Here is a 15,243-nt window from a genome sequence, read left to right on the forward strand (position 1 = left end):
GAACGTAAATTCAAGCTCCTGCTAAATGAGATCAAACAATGCTGATTAAGCCTATCACCGCCAGATAAATCTGGCTGTATTTCACAGAAAACGGGGTTCAGGGGTGACATTCCCATGCTGGCCGTTTGGCTGTTAATTGTGCGGCTCTTCTAGACTTTCCAAATGTTATGACCGAATGGATCAAATTCTAATCAAATTCTTCTCATTTTGCGGGGGTTGTGTGACATTCAAAACAATTTATCCACCGTTTTACAGCCAGAACAGTAGGTTATGGCCAATGATGCACTTAACATCGGGCATACTGTTTTGGGACAAATCCCGGTGGGCGGATGGACTATCAAAAAATATGTTTTTAGGCCGATGGACTGTCAAAACATATCCATTTTTACTGGCCTTCTCTGCATGCCTGTTATTCAGGGTAGGTATGTGAGCGTGCTGCATGCCTGTGTTAGACAATTACAGCTGAGCAACCCCATTACTCTCGCTGCCAGAAAGAAAAGATATAAGTCCTGCACTCCAGCTTTTAGTAAAAGTATCAATAGTGTAATGTAAAAAAATATATATACTGCATTACATATGGGGAAAAACACTACACATGGACATATCATCAGCTAAATAAGTACTCATGTAGAATGACCCCTTACATAATATTTTATCACTAAATATAAATATATAGTGTTACATAATATATGACATTAATGGTTGTTATAAATGGTGTGCTAATGTGTAAGCAGCATGTTGAGAATGCTGTAGGTGGGAGGTGGAACTCACCGGAATTATTTTAGATACTGTTGGATAGTTTTATCTATAACAATGAGTACTTTATTAAGTTTTATATGTAAAGTCTTAATTAATAAAATAAATATAGTTGTCAAATAAATGTTAAGGAGGAGAAGTATAAAGCATAATAAATTGGAAAATAGTCAACTAAAGTAACTCAGTACTATGCTTATGTACAGTACTTGAGTAAATGTAACTGAATTACTTTTCACCACTAATATTATAAGATGTAGCTATGATTTATCTCATCCACATATACAGTATTGTTGTCTAGTATAACAGACAGGCAGACAGGCAATCATTTACTGTATATTGAGAGTGAGGGCAGGGTCATCCAAAGCCTTTTCATTTGTGGATTCAAGTTTTGTATGGAACCTGAATCATCAGTAACTTTTCTGTTCACTTTTATGCTTTTCTATAATAGACTTTAACACTGTTTTACAAACACACAAATTGATACATTGTTGATACATTTCAACTGAACTTCTCCCAGGGACAGATATCCAAGTGATATTTATTCTGACTCTGAATAATGCATTCAAAAAAGTCAGCTTTGTGATTTTTCAGCTTAGTATTCTTCAGCACTAGTCATGTTCTATGATGAATATATTAAAAGCTATTCTATGACAACAAGCATACTGGCTAATCAAATCAAATCTATGACAGCATAAACATTAGGGGGGGCTTTTGATTATGTAGAATATGTCATAACAAATGTTGACACCCCAGTGAAAACAAAAGCATAAAGCTATAATGAGATTCTTTGGAAAAAAGCACTCACCATAATCATAATCTGTTTCTTGATCTGTGAACGAAGAAAGAGAGGTGGGGAAGAAAGAAAAGAAAATGTAAAGCATTCTGTATAGACGAGGTAAAGAAGAGTACAAACAGGTCACAAGAAACACAAAAACACAAATGACTAGAGGGTAGAGGGCAGCTAAAGAAGAGCAAGTGTAACATTAGAGACAGAGAATGTGTGTAATGTGTGAGAAGAGCAAAACACCAGAAATATCAGTTAGTAAGATATCACCTCTTGTCTAAATATATTTTTTTCTCCACATCTCATTTACACTACAACTAAATATAAGCTTTATGTCAGCACATCATCCAACACAGACATAGACAGATTGCTGCTGATTAGCGGCTGACATAACATCCAGCCGCCATCCAGGTGGCAACATATTGCTGTTACATTGTGTTGAACTGACGGTTAAACCAGGCCTTGAGAATGGACTGGAGGAATAATATCACCAGAGATAAAAGTATGTCTAGGGTTAGGAAAGGTTAAGTTTAGCTTAAAAATCTTAAATCTATAGATTTGATGTAAAAGCTTTTATAAATAATGAAATTCACAAGTAGGAAAGGAAACACTGACTCACAATTGAAAAAGAGTTCAGTGTGAAGAGATGAAAAGGAGAGAAGGGAAGAAAATTCTATCCCATCACACTATTGCTTATGTAGAGGGGTTAGATAGGATTAATGCCTGTTGGACTTTTTCATATTTGTTGTGTGAAAAAGTGGAAATCTAGTGATTTTTAAATGAGATATTTCATTATTGCCATTCTTTAATACAAAGTTTGTAGTGCTTCAGTAAAAAAAAAGATTAAATTGTTAAGGGTTGGTTGGTTCTGTGCATCCAGCAACACTTCAAGATCAATATTTCTCCTTGACAAACATTTAGTCTATGAGCATGCATAAAAAAACTAATGATTTATATAATGTTTATGTACAGTTTATTCATTGTCAAATGATCTATTGTTGCTAATAATGGCAACTCTACAGAGGCCATTAGCAGACCCTTATGATCAGTCATAAGTCATTATTTAAGTATCAAATCCAACATAATGGAGGTTTGTCTTGCTTCTTGTAATATGAAAGAGTCAGAGGCGGTGGTGGGGGTTGGTACTTCTAGCCACTAAATGAAAGCCTTGCATAGGACAGCTGAAGAGCAATGAATCAGTGAGGAAACCAATCACTACGTCACCATTACAGTCAGTTCATTACATTCTGATCATTTCATTAGAAAGTTAATCACTACATATATTTCTCTGTTGCTGATAGAAAACATTCTATTGTATGTACCAGTTGAGTTGTACTCTTCCACCATACTACATGAACTCAATGTCCCAACTTACCATCAAAGGGCTTGTTGAGGAAGTGTCCGTACACAGTGCTGGTGGCCACACCCAGGTAGTTGGTGGCCTCCAGAGTGTAGTTGCCATTGTTGTGGTGTGTTGGGTTTTTGAATGTAAGGCAGCCCTCTATGTAGTCCTGGTAAATATCCATATCAGGACGCACATACTCAGTGTGTGAAATTTCCTGAATGGGAGATAGATAGATAGGAGATAAAGAGTAGCATCATGTCGCTTCTGAGTTATGAAGGTAACATCGTTTTCTTGTCTAGCACACCAACAGCAGGCCGGTGTGCTAAACAGCTACTATTATATGTAGCTATTATAGTAAAAAGTATGTGCGTTGGTGTATACATTAAATGTCTTTTTACTCCAAAAGTGGTAAAGAAAGCAGGGGAAGTACATTTAATAAGGTTGAAGAGTAACTGCCTGTATGGGACGCTCTAAGAAGTAAAACAAACACACCCACAAGGAGGCAGGGGTCATTTCATTGGTCAACACTACACCTGGCCTTCTATTGGTTGGGGAATTCTGACAGGGTTGTTGCACAAAAAATCTGAGAGCAGAGCAGAAACCTGAGAGCAGATGTTTCACAAGCGCACAGAAGCAACCTGAATGCGAGGAGAAGGACCGAAGCTGGAGCAGGAAATCTGTGCAAGCAACAATATATCTGAGCGCAAGCATATAGTTTGAGCAGAAGCAGAACAAATCTAAACGCAAGCAGGGGGCTTTGTGAGTGCGAGGGCAGGGTTTGAGGGAAAGAATTGCAAAATCCGAACGTGAAATCAATAACTCATGCTATCAAATTGAAAGACCAAACTCTTGAATAAAGATAGGAAGAAAGCCCCATACACTGACAGGTAAACAAACGCACCTTATCCTTGTAGAACCATCGTAAGGTTGGGTGGGGTGAACCTCTGACGGTGAACTCTATGCATGTGTCATGGCGGCGCTCTGGCTCGTTCAGCTTCACAATGGAGGGAGGAACTGAAGAGGAAAAGACAAAATAAAGACAGATGAGCACTGTTCACTTTGTAATTGAAACAGAGAAAGACATAAAAGGATTTGATTGTATTACAATGTTGCATGTACCTGCACTACAGTGAAGCTTATACAGTCTGTCATTACACTTGATGTATTATTGCAGTATATGAAAGGACAAGAGAGGAAGAGAGGAAACAAAGAGACAGAGGAGAGAGACCTTGATTATCATTTTAATATGCTGGTCTCATCACAATCTGTTCAGATCGATTTGGAATGTGTGAGTGTGCGTCTTCTCATGTTTCTCTGTGTTGACTGAAAAAACTGCACCCGAATGCAAACACAATTTACCATTTGCAGCAACAGTGTCATCGTCTTACTGCAGCCCACTCTGAGAAACCCATACCAGCACCGTAGAAAGATGATCGTTGTTATTAGCCATTATATCAAATGCTCATGGAATGTATCCTTTCATATATACACACACTCATTCACACATACATATCTGCAGACCTGCTTGGATGAGGTTTCCGAGCTTCAGATAACCAAAACTATTCATATAATGCAATCTGACATATTAGAATCAGACAGTCTGATAGTAAAAGGAGTTCTGGGTGAAAATACCTTTATTCATAATTATCCAGAAAAAATAATAAGATATCGTGCTAGTGGCACCTCGAGGCTGCTGTGTTCATTACACACGCAGTCCAAAAGTGTTGGATGGAATAAATAAACTGATCATGTTGCGGTTCCTAAACTGAGTTCTGATTGAACACAAAGCACATTTTTGCCTCAAGTCATTTGCATTAATTTGACCTCTAAAGTGTTTTTGCAGTCTCTGTTTAGTCACCAACATAGTAACCAATGTACCAACTGTACAGGCATTACCGAATTTGGATTTTTTATATTTGCACACCTGGGGACTAAATTGCTAATAATACAAATAACCGGTCTCACTATTTATGAATTTAACCCTTTCATGCATGAATTATGATAACCTAAGTCAGGATTTTTTTCCTAAGTGTTTTTATTCCTCTTTAGGCATGAAAAAATATTTGAACTTCATTTTTTTTTAAACATGCATTTTTCAAGGCGTTTGTCCAACTTAGTGGACAGATGATTAATTGTCATTTTCTCCCAACATGAAATAAATACTTGGAAATTTTAACAATTGTATTACTCCTTAGTTGTTACTTGATGCTACAAAATTTTATTTATCTGCAAGGGTGTATTAATATAGAAGGATTGGCAAGATATTCCTCAGCTACTGAGTGTTTCCGGCCGGCAGGCGGCCATCTTGGTTTTGAGAAATTTGTGTTGCACTTACAAAGGCTGGCCAATGGATGGCAGTGTATGGGATGACACACTAGAGTCCACTGTGTTGGCTGAACTATACCATTAAAACCCATGCATATATAAGAAAACGGCTTTTGAATAGCTGTCCATTGTAGTGACCACTATGCATGAAAGGGTTAATTTAAGGCTTGTTATGGTAAAGTGATAAAACCACTGTACTTAAGAAGTCATTACTTAAACAGGTTTTTACACAAAAACCTGTGGGTTTGATGTGCACTACCCTTCAGTGTCATTTTGACTGCATTTTATGTTTGTATCCTTGTTTGCTTGTACCAAATAATATAAAAACAAACACAAAGAAAATTGTCACTCAACGCTGTTTGCAGCATGTAATCATACATTTTAAGAAACTGCATCCCTGCTCTGTATTTGTCATGTTTTAACATCAAATGAAGTCATTCAGGTGATGACAGTTTATCACAATCTGTTTTCAACTACATGCAGTGAGACCTTCCTATAAAGTAAACGCATAATTATATTTTCTAGGAAGCAGTGTTATAATATTATCCCTTAGCCAGAAAAAGTCTACCTCTGTTGAAGTGACTTCTATAGAACTGCTCGCTGTTCTCTACTGAATCGATATGCAGTACAATATTATCTACAAGCCCACAACATAGATGAATGGGATGTAACTACCACAGCTAGCTGTCTGCATGAAAACTGTGTATTCAGTGTTTAAGTAGGGTTATATAGGAGAAGTACACTCAGACTGGCAGTGAGGATGTTTGTTTAAGGGACAGCATCCTTCCTCTGCTGCTCCTGTGGTTTTGTGCTTGGAAGAATATGAACAACAAAGACAAAGACAACAGCAATGACAAACACAAAATCAACCAGAAAGACAAAAGCAGTACCAACAGAAGTAACAAGAGAGAGCTACTCTATAAGAAAATAGCAAGATGTTCCAGCAGGGAAAGTTACAACATCAACGAATCAGATGCTCATCAACAGCTGTGTGTTAGCCTAAACTGAGAGTAAACATGGATAAATGTGATGTGCAAAATTTGGCCCAAATGAAAAATGTAACCCACTTTAAACAACAGCTAATGGCAATAGACAAATTCAGATAAACAATAATATGAAGGCAATATACAACAGCAAGGAAACATATATAAACACAGACAATCTAATTATGTAAGATAAAACCAAAAACATTTTCAGTTCAATACACTGCACTGCATTTTTAGCACAAATAGAAACATGCAGCGTCATGGGAAAGAGCCATCAGTGTTACACTTCCATAAATATTATCTGCTGTGGATTGTCTATCTGTGGGCTCCCTCTGTAGAGAGTCTCAGCTCTCATTTGTTCAAGACTTAACCAGGTTGGATTCCATTATTATTTATGGATTATGGATTATTTTATTTATTGATTATTTACTCAGTTAATAGAATAATTATTTGTTTATAAAGCATCTCAACATTTAAAAAAATGTACATCACAGTTTCCCAAAGCACAAATTGACATATTCAAATAGCTTGTTTTGTCCACAAACAGTCAAAAACCCAAAGATATTCAGTTATCAGCTATCATTGAAAAAAGCACATATTCACATTTTGTTAGCCGGAACCAGTGATTTTTTTTTCTTTGGCAATTTTGCTTATTTTTTTAAATGTCTGCATATAAGAACCACATGTGTATGCTATACTAAATCCACCTCTGTCCACATGTCTGTGCCAAATTTAGACTGGGCCCTTCTAAATCACATAACATGATACAGTCAGGTGTCCATATGAACAGTGAAAGAGGTTTTCCTCGCTGTAATCATTCCTCCTGTTCATACTGACTATTAAAAGATCCCCTTCAAATGTGCTTTCAGTGTAAGTGATGGAGGACAAAATCCACAATGTGTCCACACAGTCATTTTGTGACTGCATGCATAGAGCTTCCCATTCATTTAAAGGTGCAGTGTCTATAATTTAGTAGCATCTAGCAGAACAGGCTTGGCAGAAATTGAATAAAATATTCATGAGTATCTTTTAATTAGCATATAATCACCTGAAAATAAGAATCATTGTTTTTTTTAACCTTAGAGTGAGCCCTTTATATGTATATAAAGGGCATGTCCCTTTCCACAGAGGTCGCCATGTTGCATCACCACGTTTCTACAGTAGCCCAGAATGGACAAACTAAACCACCGGTTCTTGAGAGGGCCTTTCGCGTTTTTGGAGGCCACTGTAGATTCTCCTACATGCTTGGATGGGGAAGGTGACGGAAGAAGTATTCATCTGGTTGCAATCTGAAATCTCATTGCTAGATGCCACTAAATCTTAAACACTGGTCCTTTAAAAGTTGATGCGAAGCTTATATGAGGCTTCAGCAGTCTGAGTTAGTCATATCAAGCGGATATCTGCCGCATTTATAGTCTTTTTAGCATCAAATTCCCTCTTTGTGTTTCTTCGGACAGTGTTTCCCTGTTGAGCTGTGGTGGAAGTATAATAACAGAAAGAGGAACTTTGGCAGTAAAAAGACTGTAACGTTGAAAGATATTTACTTGATTTGACTCATTTGAACGCTGAAGCTTCATTTAACTTCAGATAAACTTTTAAATACATTTTTGCACAGGAGGACTGTGGATTTTGTCTCCCATCACTTACATTGTAAGTGCATTATGAAGGAATATTCTAATGGTCAGTATGAATAGGAGGAATGATTATGGCAAGAAAACCCTGTTTCATTGTTCATTTGGGCTCCTGACTGACTTGAAAAATTGGGAACCTGTCCTTTAAGACTGCCAACGAAGAGCAATGATAGGTTACCAATTAAGAGCCAATTCATTTTTATTTATGTTTTCTCAGCTGGTTCACAGCTACATGAGATAACACAGACAAGACCTTCAGGTACACTTAAAACAATCTGGAAGAGAGCTGGAAGCAGGAGTATAAAATTGTAGGGAGAAAATGAAACAAGTTGTCGGTGAACATTTAACAACTGGCAGAAACTATCCTTAAAAAAGCCTCCTCATTATGTTGATGAAAACATAATTCGAGAGACATTAAGTTTTTCTCAAAATGTATTTGCTGTTGCATATTAGTAAATGTAATTTCTTGGAGAAAGGGTTGTTTACATGCACGCTAGTATCTTGGGTTTGAGTTTGATCCTGATGGTCATATACCACTGAAGTCCTGGTTTTTCATATCTATACACTTCACCTATACACTACACATTGGTTTCTGATGGTGTGCGGGCATGTACAGTATGTCTTTGACTCCTCCACACCCAGGTACTCTGTGTCCTTTCTGTGCTTACCTCAGCAGTGAAGGATGCACCCAGTTTGCTCTGTGGCTGCTGGACTTTGCTGTAGGCTATTTCTAACTGCTGGATTTCTGCTGTCTCCTTCATCAACTGACCAGTAAAAGACAGATGCTATCAGACTTCTACTTTCAAACTCATCATTTTATCATCGTGTCTTTACTGACCAGCTACCATGTAACTCAAATTAAATGATGAACTTGTGCATTTACCAATCAGTGATCAGAAACCAGTATTCCAGCTAGTGTATTCAGGTTTCTCAAAACCAGGATATGATGTTTACATACACATACATATATCTGGAATACTCCAAAGTCGCAATCATGATCAAGATACAAGCTACAAATCTACTTCACTAATTAGGCATAAGCACCAGTATCAGCTGTTTCCAATATGTTTTACAATCATTCACAGCTGAATGGTTAGTAACATCCAATCATATTTATGCAGGGACATTATAACTTGTTATGCCCAAGCCAAAGTTCTCCACTGTTGCAGCTCCCTCCACTACCCAACCCCTTCCTCATGTGGTACTTTTTTATTTGTGATCTAACCAAGATTAATTTTCATTGCTCAAATTCTTAGAGAGATCTTTCAAACAGCAGAGCCTTTTCTACCAAATCTGTATATAACCACTATATAATCACTGTATATAATCTGTATATAACCACTTACAATAAGTGGTCAATACCCTAACATAAGTGTCTCTGAATGAACTATGATTTTATATCCATATTATTTGCTGAAGCATCTGTTCACATATCAGTCCAGACACAGCACACTATTTTATGTTTGGCTTACATACTGCAGTATGGCCCTTAAGAAAGAGAAATGATGCTTCTGGGTTTTTGCAGCTTGAAATAAAGGCCAACAGTTGGAGCTAATTTAAAGGGCAATTTTAAAAACAGACATATCAACACTGGGCTTTCCTGGCAACCATGTTTATGCTTTATAACCCCCTTTCATATATTGACTGCATCTCCACTAACTAAAATTATTGCCAGGATAACATGATCATAACTAGGGATGTCAATGGTTAACTGTTAATCGGTTAACTGTTAACCAGTTACACATGTCAGTCTATGGGTTCATTTGCATACACACTCCGGTAATGGCTAGACAATTACGTGTTCAAAACATCAGATATTCTTTTTGAATGGTTAAACTACCAGCTCAACACCGACTCCTGCATGGAGTGTTGCATTATGGGTTGTTTGTAGCAGTGATGTTGCTAGGCAAGCGAGTGTCTTAAAGTCTGTTTATGGTGTTTTAGAGTCAGTCAGCCCTTCAAGTTTTTGGTTAGTCCAATTTAACCTGCAGGAGTTTCTGAAGGCTCATGTAACATGTTTTCTACCACAGAGGAAATAAATTCATGACGAGTGAAAATGAGTCCAAAGCATCTTCCAACGTCTCTACTGCAGAAACAGAATATGTCAAGCTGCCAAATACCACTGTCACAGATGATAAGAAGCTCATAAAGACAAACAGGCAGTCTTATAAATGCTAACTGCTGGAGAAAATAATTGTGAAAAAAATGTGTCGAGTATGTAACTATACTATGACGTAAGTAATACTCAAAGAGTAAAGTTATTTTTCCAAAAACAGTTGTTGGAAAAGGGGGGCGGGTCGTCTTGTAATCACAGCTTTATCTTCGGGCCAGTACTGTACTAGCACTGTGCTGTACCACGTTATGAACAAGCAGAAAGTGAGCGCCATCACCCAGTTGGTGTGCCGATATGCTGCCAGTCAGTGTGGTAGAGGGCCAGTTTTGTATCTCGAGCCCGAGTATCTTATGCCATCGAGAGCTACTGTGACTAAACACATTAAAAAACACTTAAAGGAGAAGAAAAGATGAGCTAAAAGTCAAGCTAACCAGAGCAAACATGCTAGCTCTGACCACCTACTGCTGGACAGCTATCACAAACGAAAGCTACATCACAACTTTTCTTAGAATGGGTGTCGGTCTATCAAAAGCAAAATGAACTGAAACTGACATTCATAATCATAACCCCCACAAACCAAAGAAATCAACTACACCTTTCATGAATCCATAAACAATGCAACTATGTCCAGATGCACAGAGATGCATGGATGTAATTTGATAAATATGTTGTGGTCGGAGTCATCTATCCTGCCAGTCCATTAAAACCAGCCAGGCTTGAAATAGTTGTCAGCACTTCATGATGGGGGAATTCAGTAATAATGTTGTGAGTTTATAAATGCAGTTGAAGGCAGCGAGCACAGTTTTGGCTCATGTTGCTTACCCGCAAAATTAAGTTCCAGGACAGAGCAACTTAAAATACTTTCCACGGTGGACTTGTGTTTTTAAATTCAAGCCTCTGGGTGTAGATAGATATATGCATGATGCTCGGGTGGAGCTCACACTGAAAATAGATTGTGCATCCATGGGTGTGTTACATTATCATACACAGGCTTGCAGAGATGCCGCATTCTTCCAGAATATTTCAATCTGTACACATTAGACACACCTCTAAACTGAGTTCATGAATAAAGTGAATAGATTTTTACAACATTCATCTACATATCTTGACATGTGCTGTGCACACAGTATGAGTCATCTGCTCATAAACACATCACACTTTTTAAATTGTATTCAGGATCATATTTAATTCATTATTATTATATTCTGTTGGAGCCATCTCAGTTGACTCAGGCCATATATTACATAATAATCAGATGTATCACCACACAAATTACTGTTTATTTAGAAAGTCTCTGCAAGTGTACTGTGGAATAATCACAGCATAATTTGAGATTAATTGATAATTCCACTGCTGTACTGTAGTCTCATGGAATTAACCAGCAATTTTGTTGAATTGTGCATATTAATGTATCTCTATCGGAATAAAACCCAAAGTAGAGGGCATTCAATTCTGGCTGCTGTGTGCATGCATGCTGTTTCTGGAGTACTCAAGCTAATATTTAGTTGAAGTTATTTTGTAAAAGCCACTTGACAAGTCATTCAGCTTAATCTACAGCCAGCACAAGATGCATCAGTTTATTTAGAAAGATGGACATTAGGTAAATACATCAAAATTGAAGAAAAGACAGTAACATCTGGCCTTATGTTCAAAAGAGATGATCCATAATGATCCATAATTGTAACACTAGAGAACAATTAAAGTAAAATAAAAATGGTCAGTTAAAATTAATACAATGATATTGGAATATGATTAATGTTCATGTAATATACTTACATATAAATATATATAAAATGAGTGAACAGGTTCTCATTGACTTTAATGAGATTTAATTATGTGCTGAACAGCTGGACAATGAATTTCCTTTATGATATACTATAGGTGTAATGCTCTTTTGGTCTTTTTAATCACCAAATGACAGGATAATTTATGTGGTCTTTATTCATGACAACACATTCATGCAAACACCTCCTTTTGTAGGTCGCATGAATATAAACATACAAACATCGGCACGCACACAACACTCACAAACACACACTCTCTGTAGATCAGATGTGTATAGCCTGTAATGATGATAGATGGGCCTGTTTAACACTATGAAAACACTAATAAGTACTCTCCTAGAGTGACCATTAAATGAAAAATGTTACAGTCAGCTAATAGAAGAGCATTGTGTGTGAGTATGTGTGTACTTTATGTGTGTACTGTATGTGTGTGTGTGTGTGTGTGTGTGTGTGTGTGTGTGCGTGCATGTGTGTGCACTTACAGTGAACAGTGAGCTGGATGGAAGCGTTGGTCATGCCCACGATGTTGGTGGCGGTGCAGGTCAACAGGAAGTTGTTGTCGTCTCTGCTCACATTGACCAAAGTGATGTTGATGGAATGAATGGTGTTGTTGCCATAGACGTTGGCCTAGAGGGAGAGCAGGATGAAGTCAGTGAACATTCCATGTGCAAATAATGGCTGAACATGTGAGGGAGCAGACACTCACTAATGTAAGCAAAAGGAAGTAGTGTACATTTTAGCTAGGTAACAGCCAGCAAGCTAATTTGTATTATATTATTCCAAGATGGTTTCCCCCACTGCTAGCCTTGTAATCACATTATTCCAATCTCCTAAATTTTTTGAGGTGTGTATTTTAAGCAATTTGTTAACAAGGGAAACCAGATACGAATTGTGTATAGGACCTTTTAAAATAGCTGAATTGTATTAATATTGGATTTTATGTAACTGCCAGTGATGGATGATTTGCAGGTATTTATACCAATAATTTGTGACACTTCTGTAGTTCTTTTCACCAAGGCTGTCAGGAATTCCTGATATCTATGACTTGGAGTTACAACTTGGAGGCTGGCATGAACGGTTTGTCAGACTCAGTTGTTCATAGTTACAATCTGAACATGGCTTTAGCCCCATTAATGACTTTGGCACTCTGTTGGTTATTCAGTGATTTGGTCAGAGCCCACAGACTCAGCTTAATGTATGTATATCTAGCAATGAAGAGTGGCACAGAGTGTGAATGTAAATGTTGGTTCCATCCTGGGCAAGTGTTTTATCATTTCTGGCAGACGGGTATCAATAAAATGTAGCCTAATACTAGATAACAATTAAAAATACTATAAGATTTAGATTTCACCTCTAAGTTTTGCAAAAGGCTATGTGGCCGATGCATGGAGTAAGGTACAGAGTGCTGAGGTCACAAATGGGGCAATGTCAGTAGCACAATACACAATGACAGTATCCACACCATAATATACTCATATGTATCAATGTATAGTTGTGCACACAACATAAAAATTTACTGTTTTTTATCTGTATGATATATACCGTAATAGTGAAACAGCATCAGTTATGTGTTACTCAGTAACTTTTTACAGTAATCACTGGGAAGCTCAGTTTCTTCACCGGCTTGGCTATCTATCTGGAGGTGAGTGGAAGACACTCACATCAATTTTAGCTTGTTGCGTTTAGTGGAAAGACCAGTCGTGTGTTAGGATGACATGGGAACTAGAGGAGAGGAGGCAGCTAGCCAGAAGAAAAGAAATATGCCTTTTAAAAGTTATCTTAATTAGCTTAGTTCTGTGAGAAGTCTGTGGCTTCGCTGTAAGGAAGAACTTCTGGAGCTTAAGCTAACTGTTGTATTTTTCCATTACAGAGAAGCTATTTTTAAAATTTGTGAGTTTGGTGACTTTGGAGTTGTTGAAACACATCTTCGACAAAGCTGATAGGAGGAAAATACTGTAAATAGTTCTTTAACTAATCTCCTCTACTGTTAGTAATAAAGTAGTAATCTATGTGGATGATATTTCAACACTTCCACTGTCAGAAAGACTCCACTGCTGTACAATGGTTTGTTTCTGCTGGAGGTTATGTCACTGATGGATGCCAACAGACACACATCAATTATTTATGAGGTAACTACAAGCAGCTTGCTTGTATCACGTGTGAAATGCAACACTCACAAGTCTAGATGTTGTGTGTTTTTCCTGTGTGTGTGTGTGTGTGTATGTGTGTCCTACTTACGTCTTGTGAATCAGAGGTGCGCAAGCCGTTAACAGGCCAGTCCACCTCAGGTAAAGGGGATCCAGAGCCGTTGCAAGTGGCTGTTACTCGATCACCCTCGATAACTGTGAGGTTGCTGTGGCTGACGCTAATATCTGGCAGGTCTGGTGGAGAGAGAGAGAGCGAGATAAAGTAAGAGGAAATACAATATAGTTCCTTCAATACTGTCAGAACTCATTAAAAAATACTAAAAGACTCTAAGGACTAACAGTTTTTTCCACAGAGAATAGTCCAGTTGGTGAACTTGCTCAAAACCTCTTCAGCATTACAGAGAACCGAGAACTCAGTGCACACTGATGCTTTGTCCCAATTTCCTACTACATAATGAACTTAATAGTATATACTGTACTGTACAGTATTCATCTTCAGTAGGATCTCATGGGCTTGTGGCTGAGAGCCATAGACAGGATGAAGTCAGAAAGTATCATAGAACGTCTTTGAAAATAAGAAACATATAGAATAACCACATGCTATATCCTTATAACAGCTTTAATACAAAGTCAATATCAGCGGTCAGAATTCCCAATCATTATAGTCAAAGTGTGTATTGTACGTATATGTTTGCTAATGTGCATACTCTAAACCTACCGCAGTTACTAATGTTCAGATCCTGCAGCAGTATCTTCCTGAGGCCAACAGCACAGTATAACTGCTGGCTGCTTAGCCCCGCCTCTCCCCTCTGTTGCCATAGCTGCAGCCAGCGGATCTCACAGCCACATTCAAACACCACATCTTCTAAATGACTGGAGAGAAAAAGAAAGAAAGAGCATTGACAGCATTAGCAATGCAATAAAAGTAATGTATAAAGCCTCTTTCACGTGTAGTTCCCTGTAAATTACAGAGATAACCTTTAAGGCACCACTAGTGATTTTCACGATTCACACATGCAGCTACATTCAGGAACATTTCCGTATTGTGCCTTTTCCCACATGTCATGGCAATACCAGAATATATGGGGCAAGGGCCAGTCCAGCAGATGGCAGGAATGCAACACTTATAGATGCCAACCGCCATAAAACTCAGAAGAAGAAAAGGGCGAAACTCATGAAACTCAGATCAAACTTTCAAACTAGGCAGTCCTGATCAAATATGAATCAAGATTCTGTTACTGCATTGCCTATTTCTCACCTCAAATGTTTTTAGAAATATATTTTAGTAATATGAGAAATTTTGTGACAATTTTGCGCCGTGTTGTAAAACAGAATGTCAAATACACGTCGAGTTTTGTGATTGGTTTGCTCA

General features: G+C 37.7%; 1 protein-coding gene across 3 annotated transcripts in view; it reads right to left on the reverse strand.

Annotated features, from left to right (window-relative positions):
* ntrk3a (neurotrophic tyrosine kinase, receptor, type 3a) overlaps positions 1-15,243 on the reverse strand; it is a 225,208-nt gene that overhangs the window by 137,513 nt on the left and 72,452 nt on the right. Inside the window, exons 4-10 of one of the 3 annotated variants that reach the window (XM_067588664.1) lie at positions 14,590-14,744; positions 13,963-14,105; positions 12,207-12,351; positions 3,787-3,899; positions 2,912-3,099; positions 2,353-2,365; positions 624-639 (exon numbers count right to left, since the gene is read on the reverse strand). In XM_067588664.1, the coding sequence (XP_067444765.1) occupies positions 624-639; positions 2,353-2,365; positions 2,912-3,099; positions 3,787-3,899; positions 12,207-12,351; positions 13,963-14,105; positions 14,590-14,744 (773 nt within the window). The other 2 variants (XM_067588663.1, XM_067588665.1) reach the window with 2 other exon arrangements.

The sequence above is a fragment of the Thunnus thynnus genome, chromosome 5, assembly GCF_963924715.1.
Source record: "Thunnus thynnus chromosome 5, fThuThy2.1, whole genome shotgun sequence".
NCBI classification, from domain to species: Eukaryota; Metazoa; Chordata; class Actinopteri; order Scombriformes; family Scombridae; genus Thunnus; species Thunnus thynnus.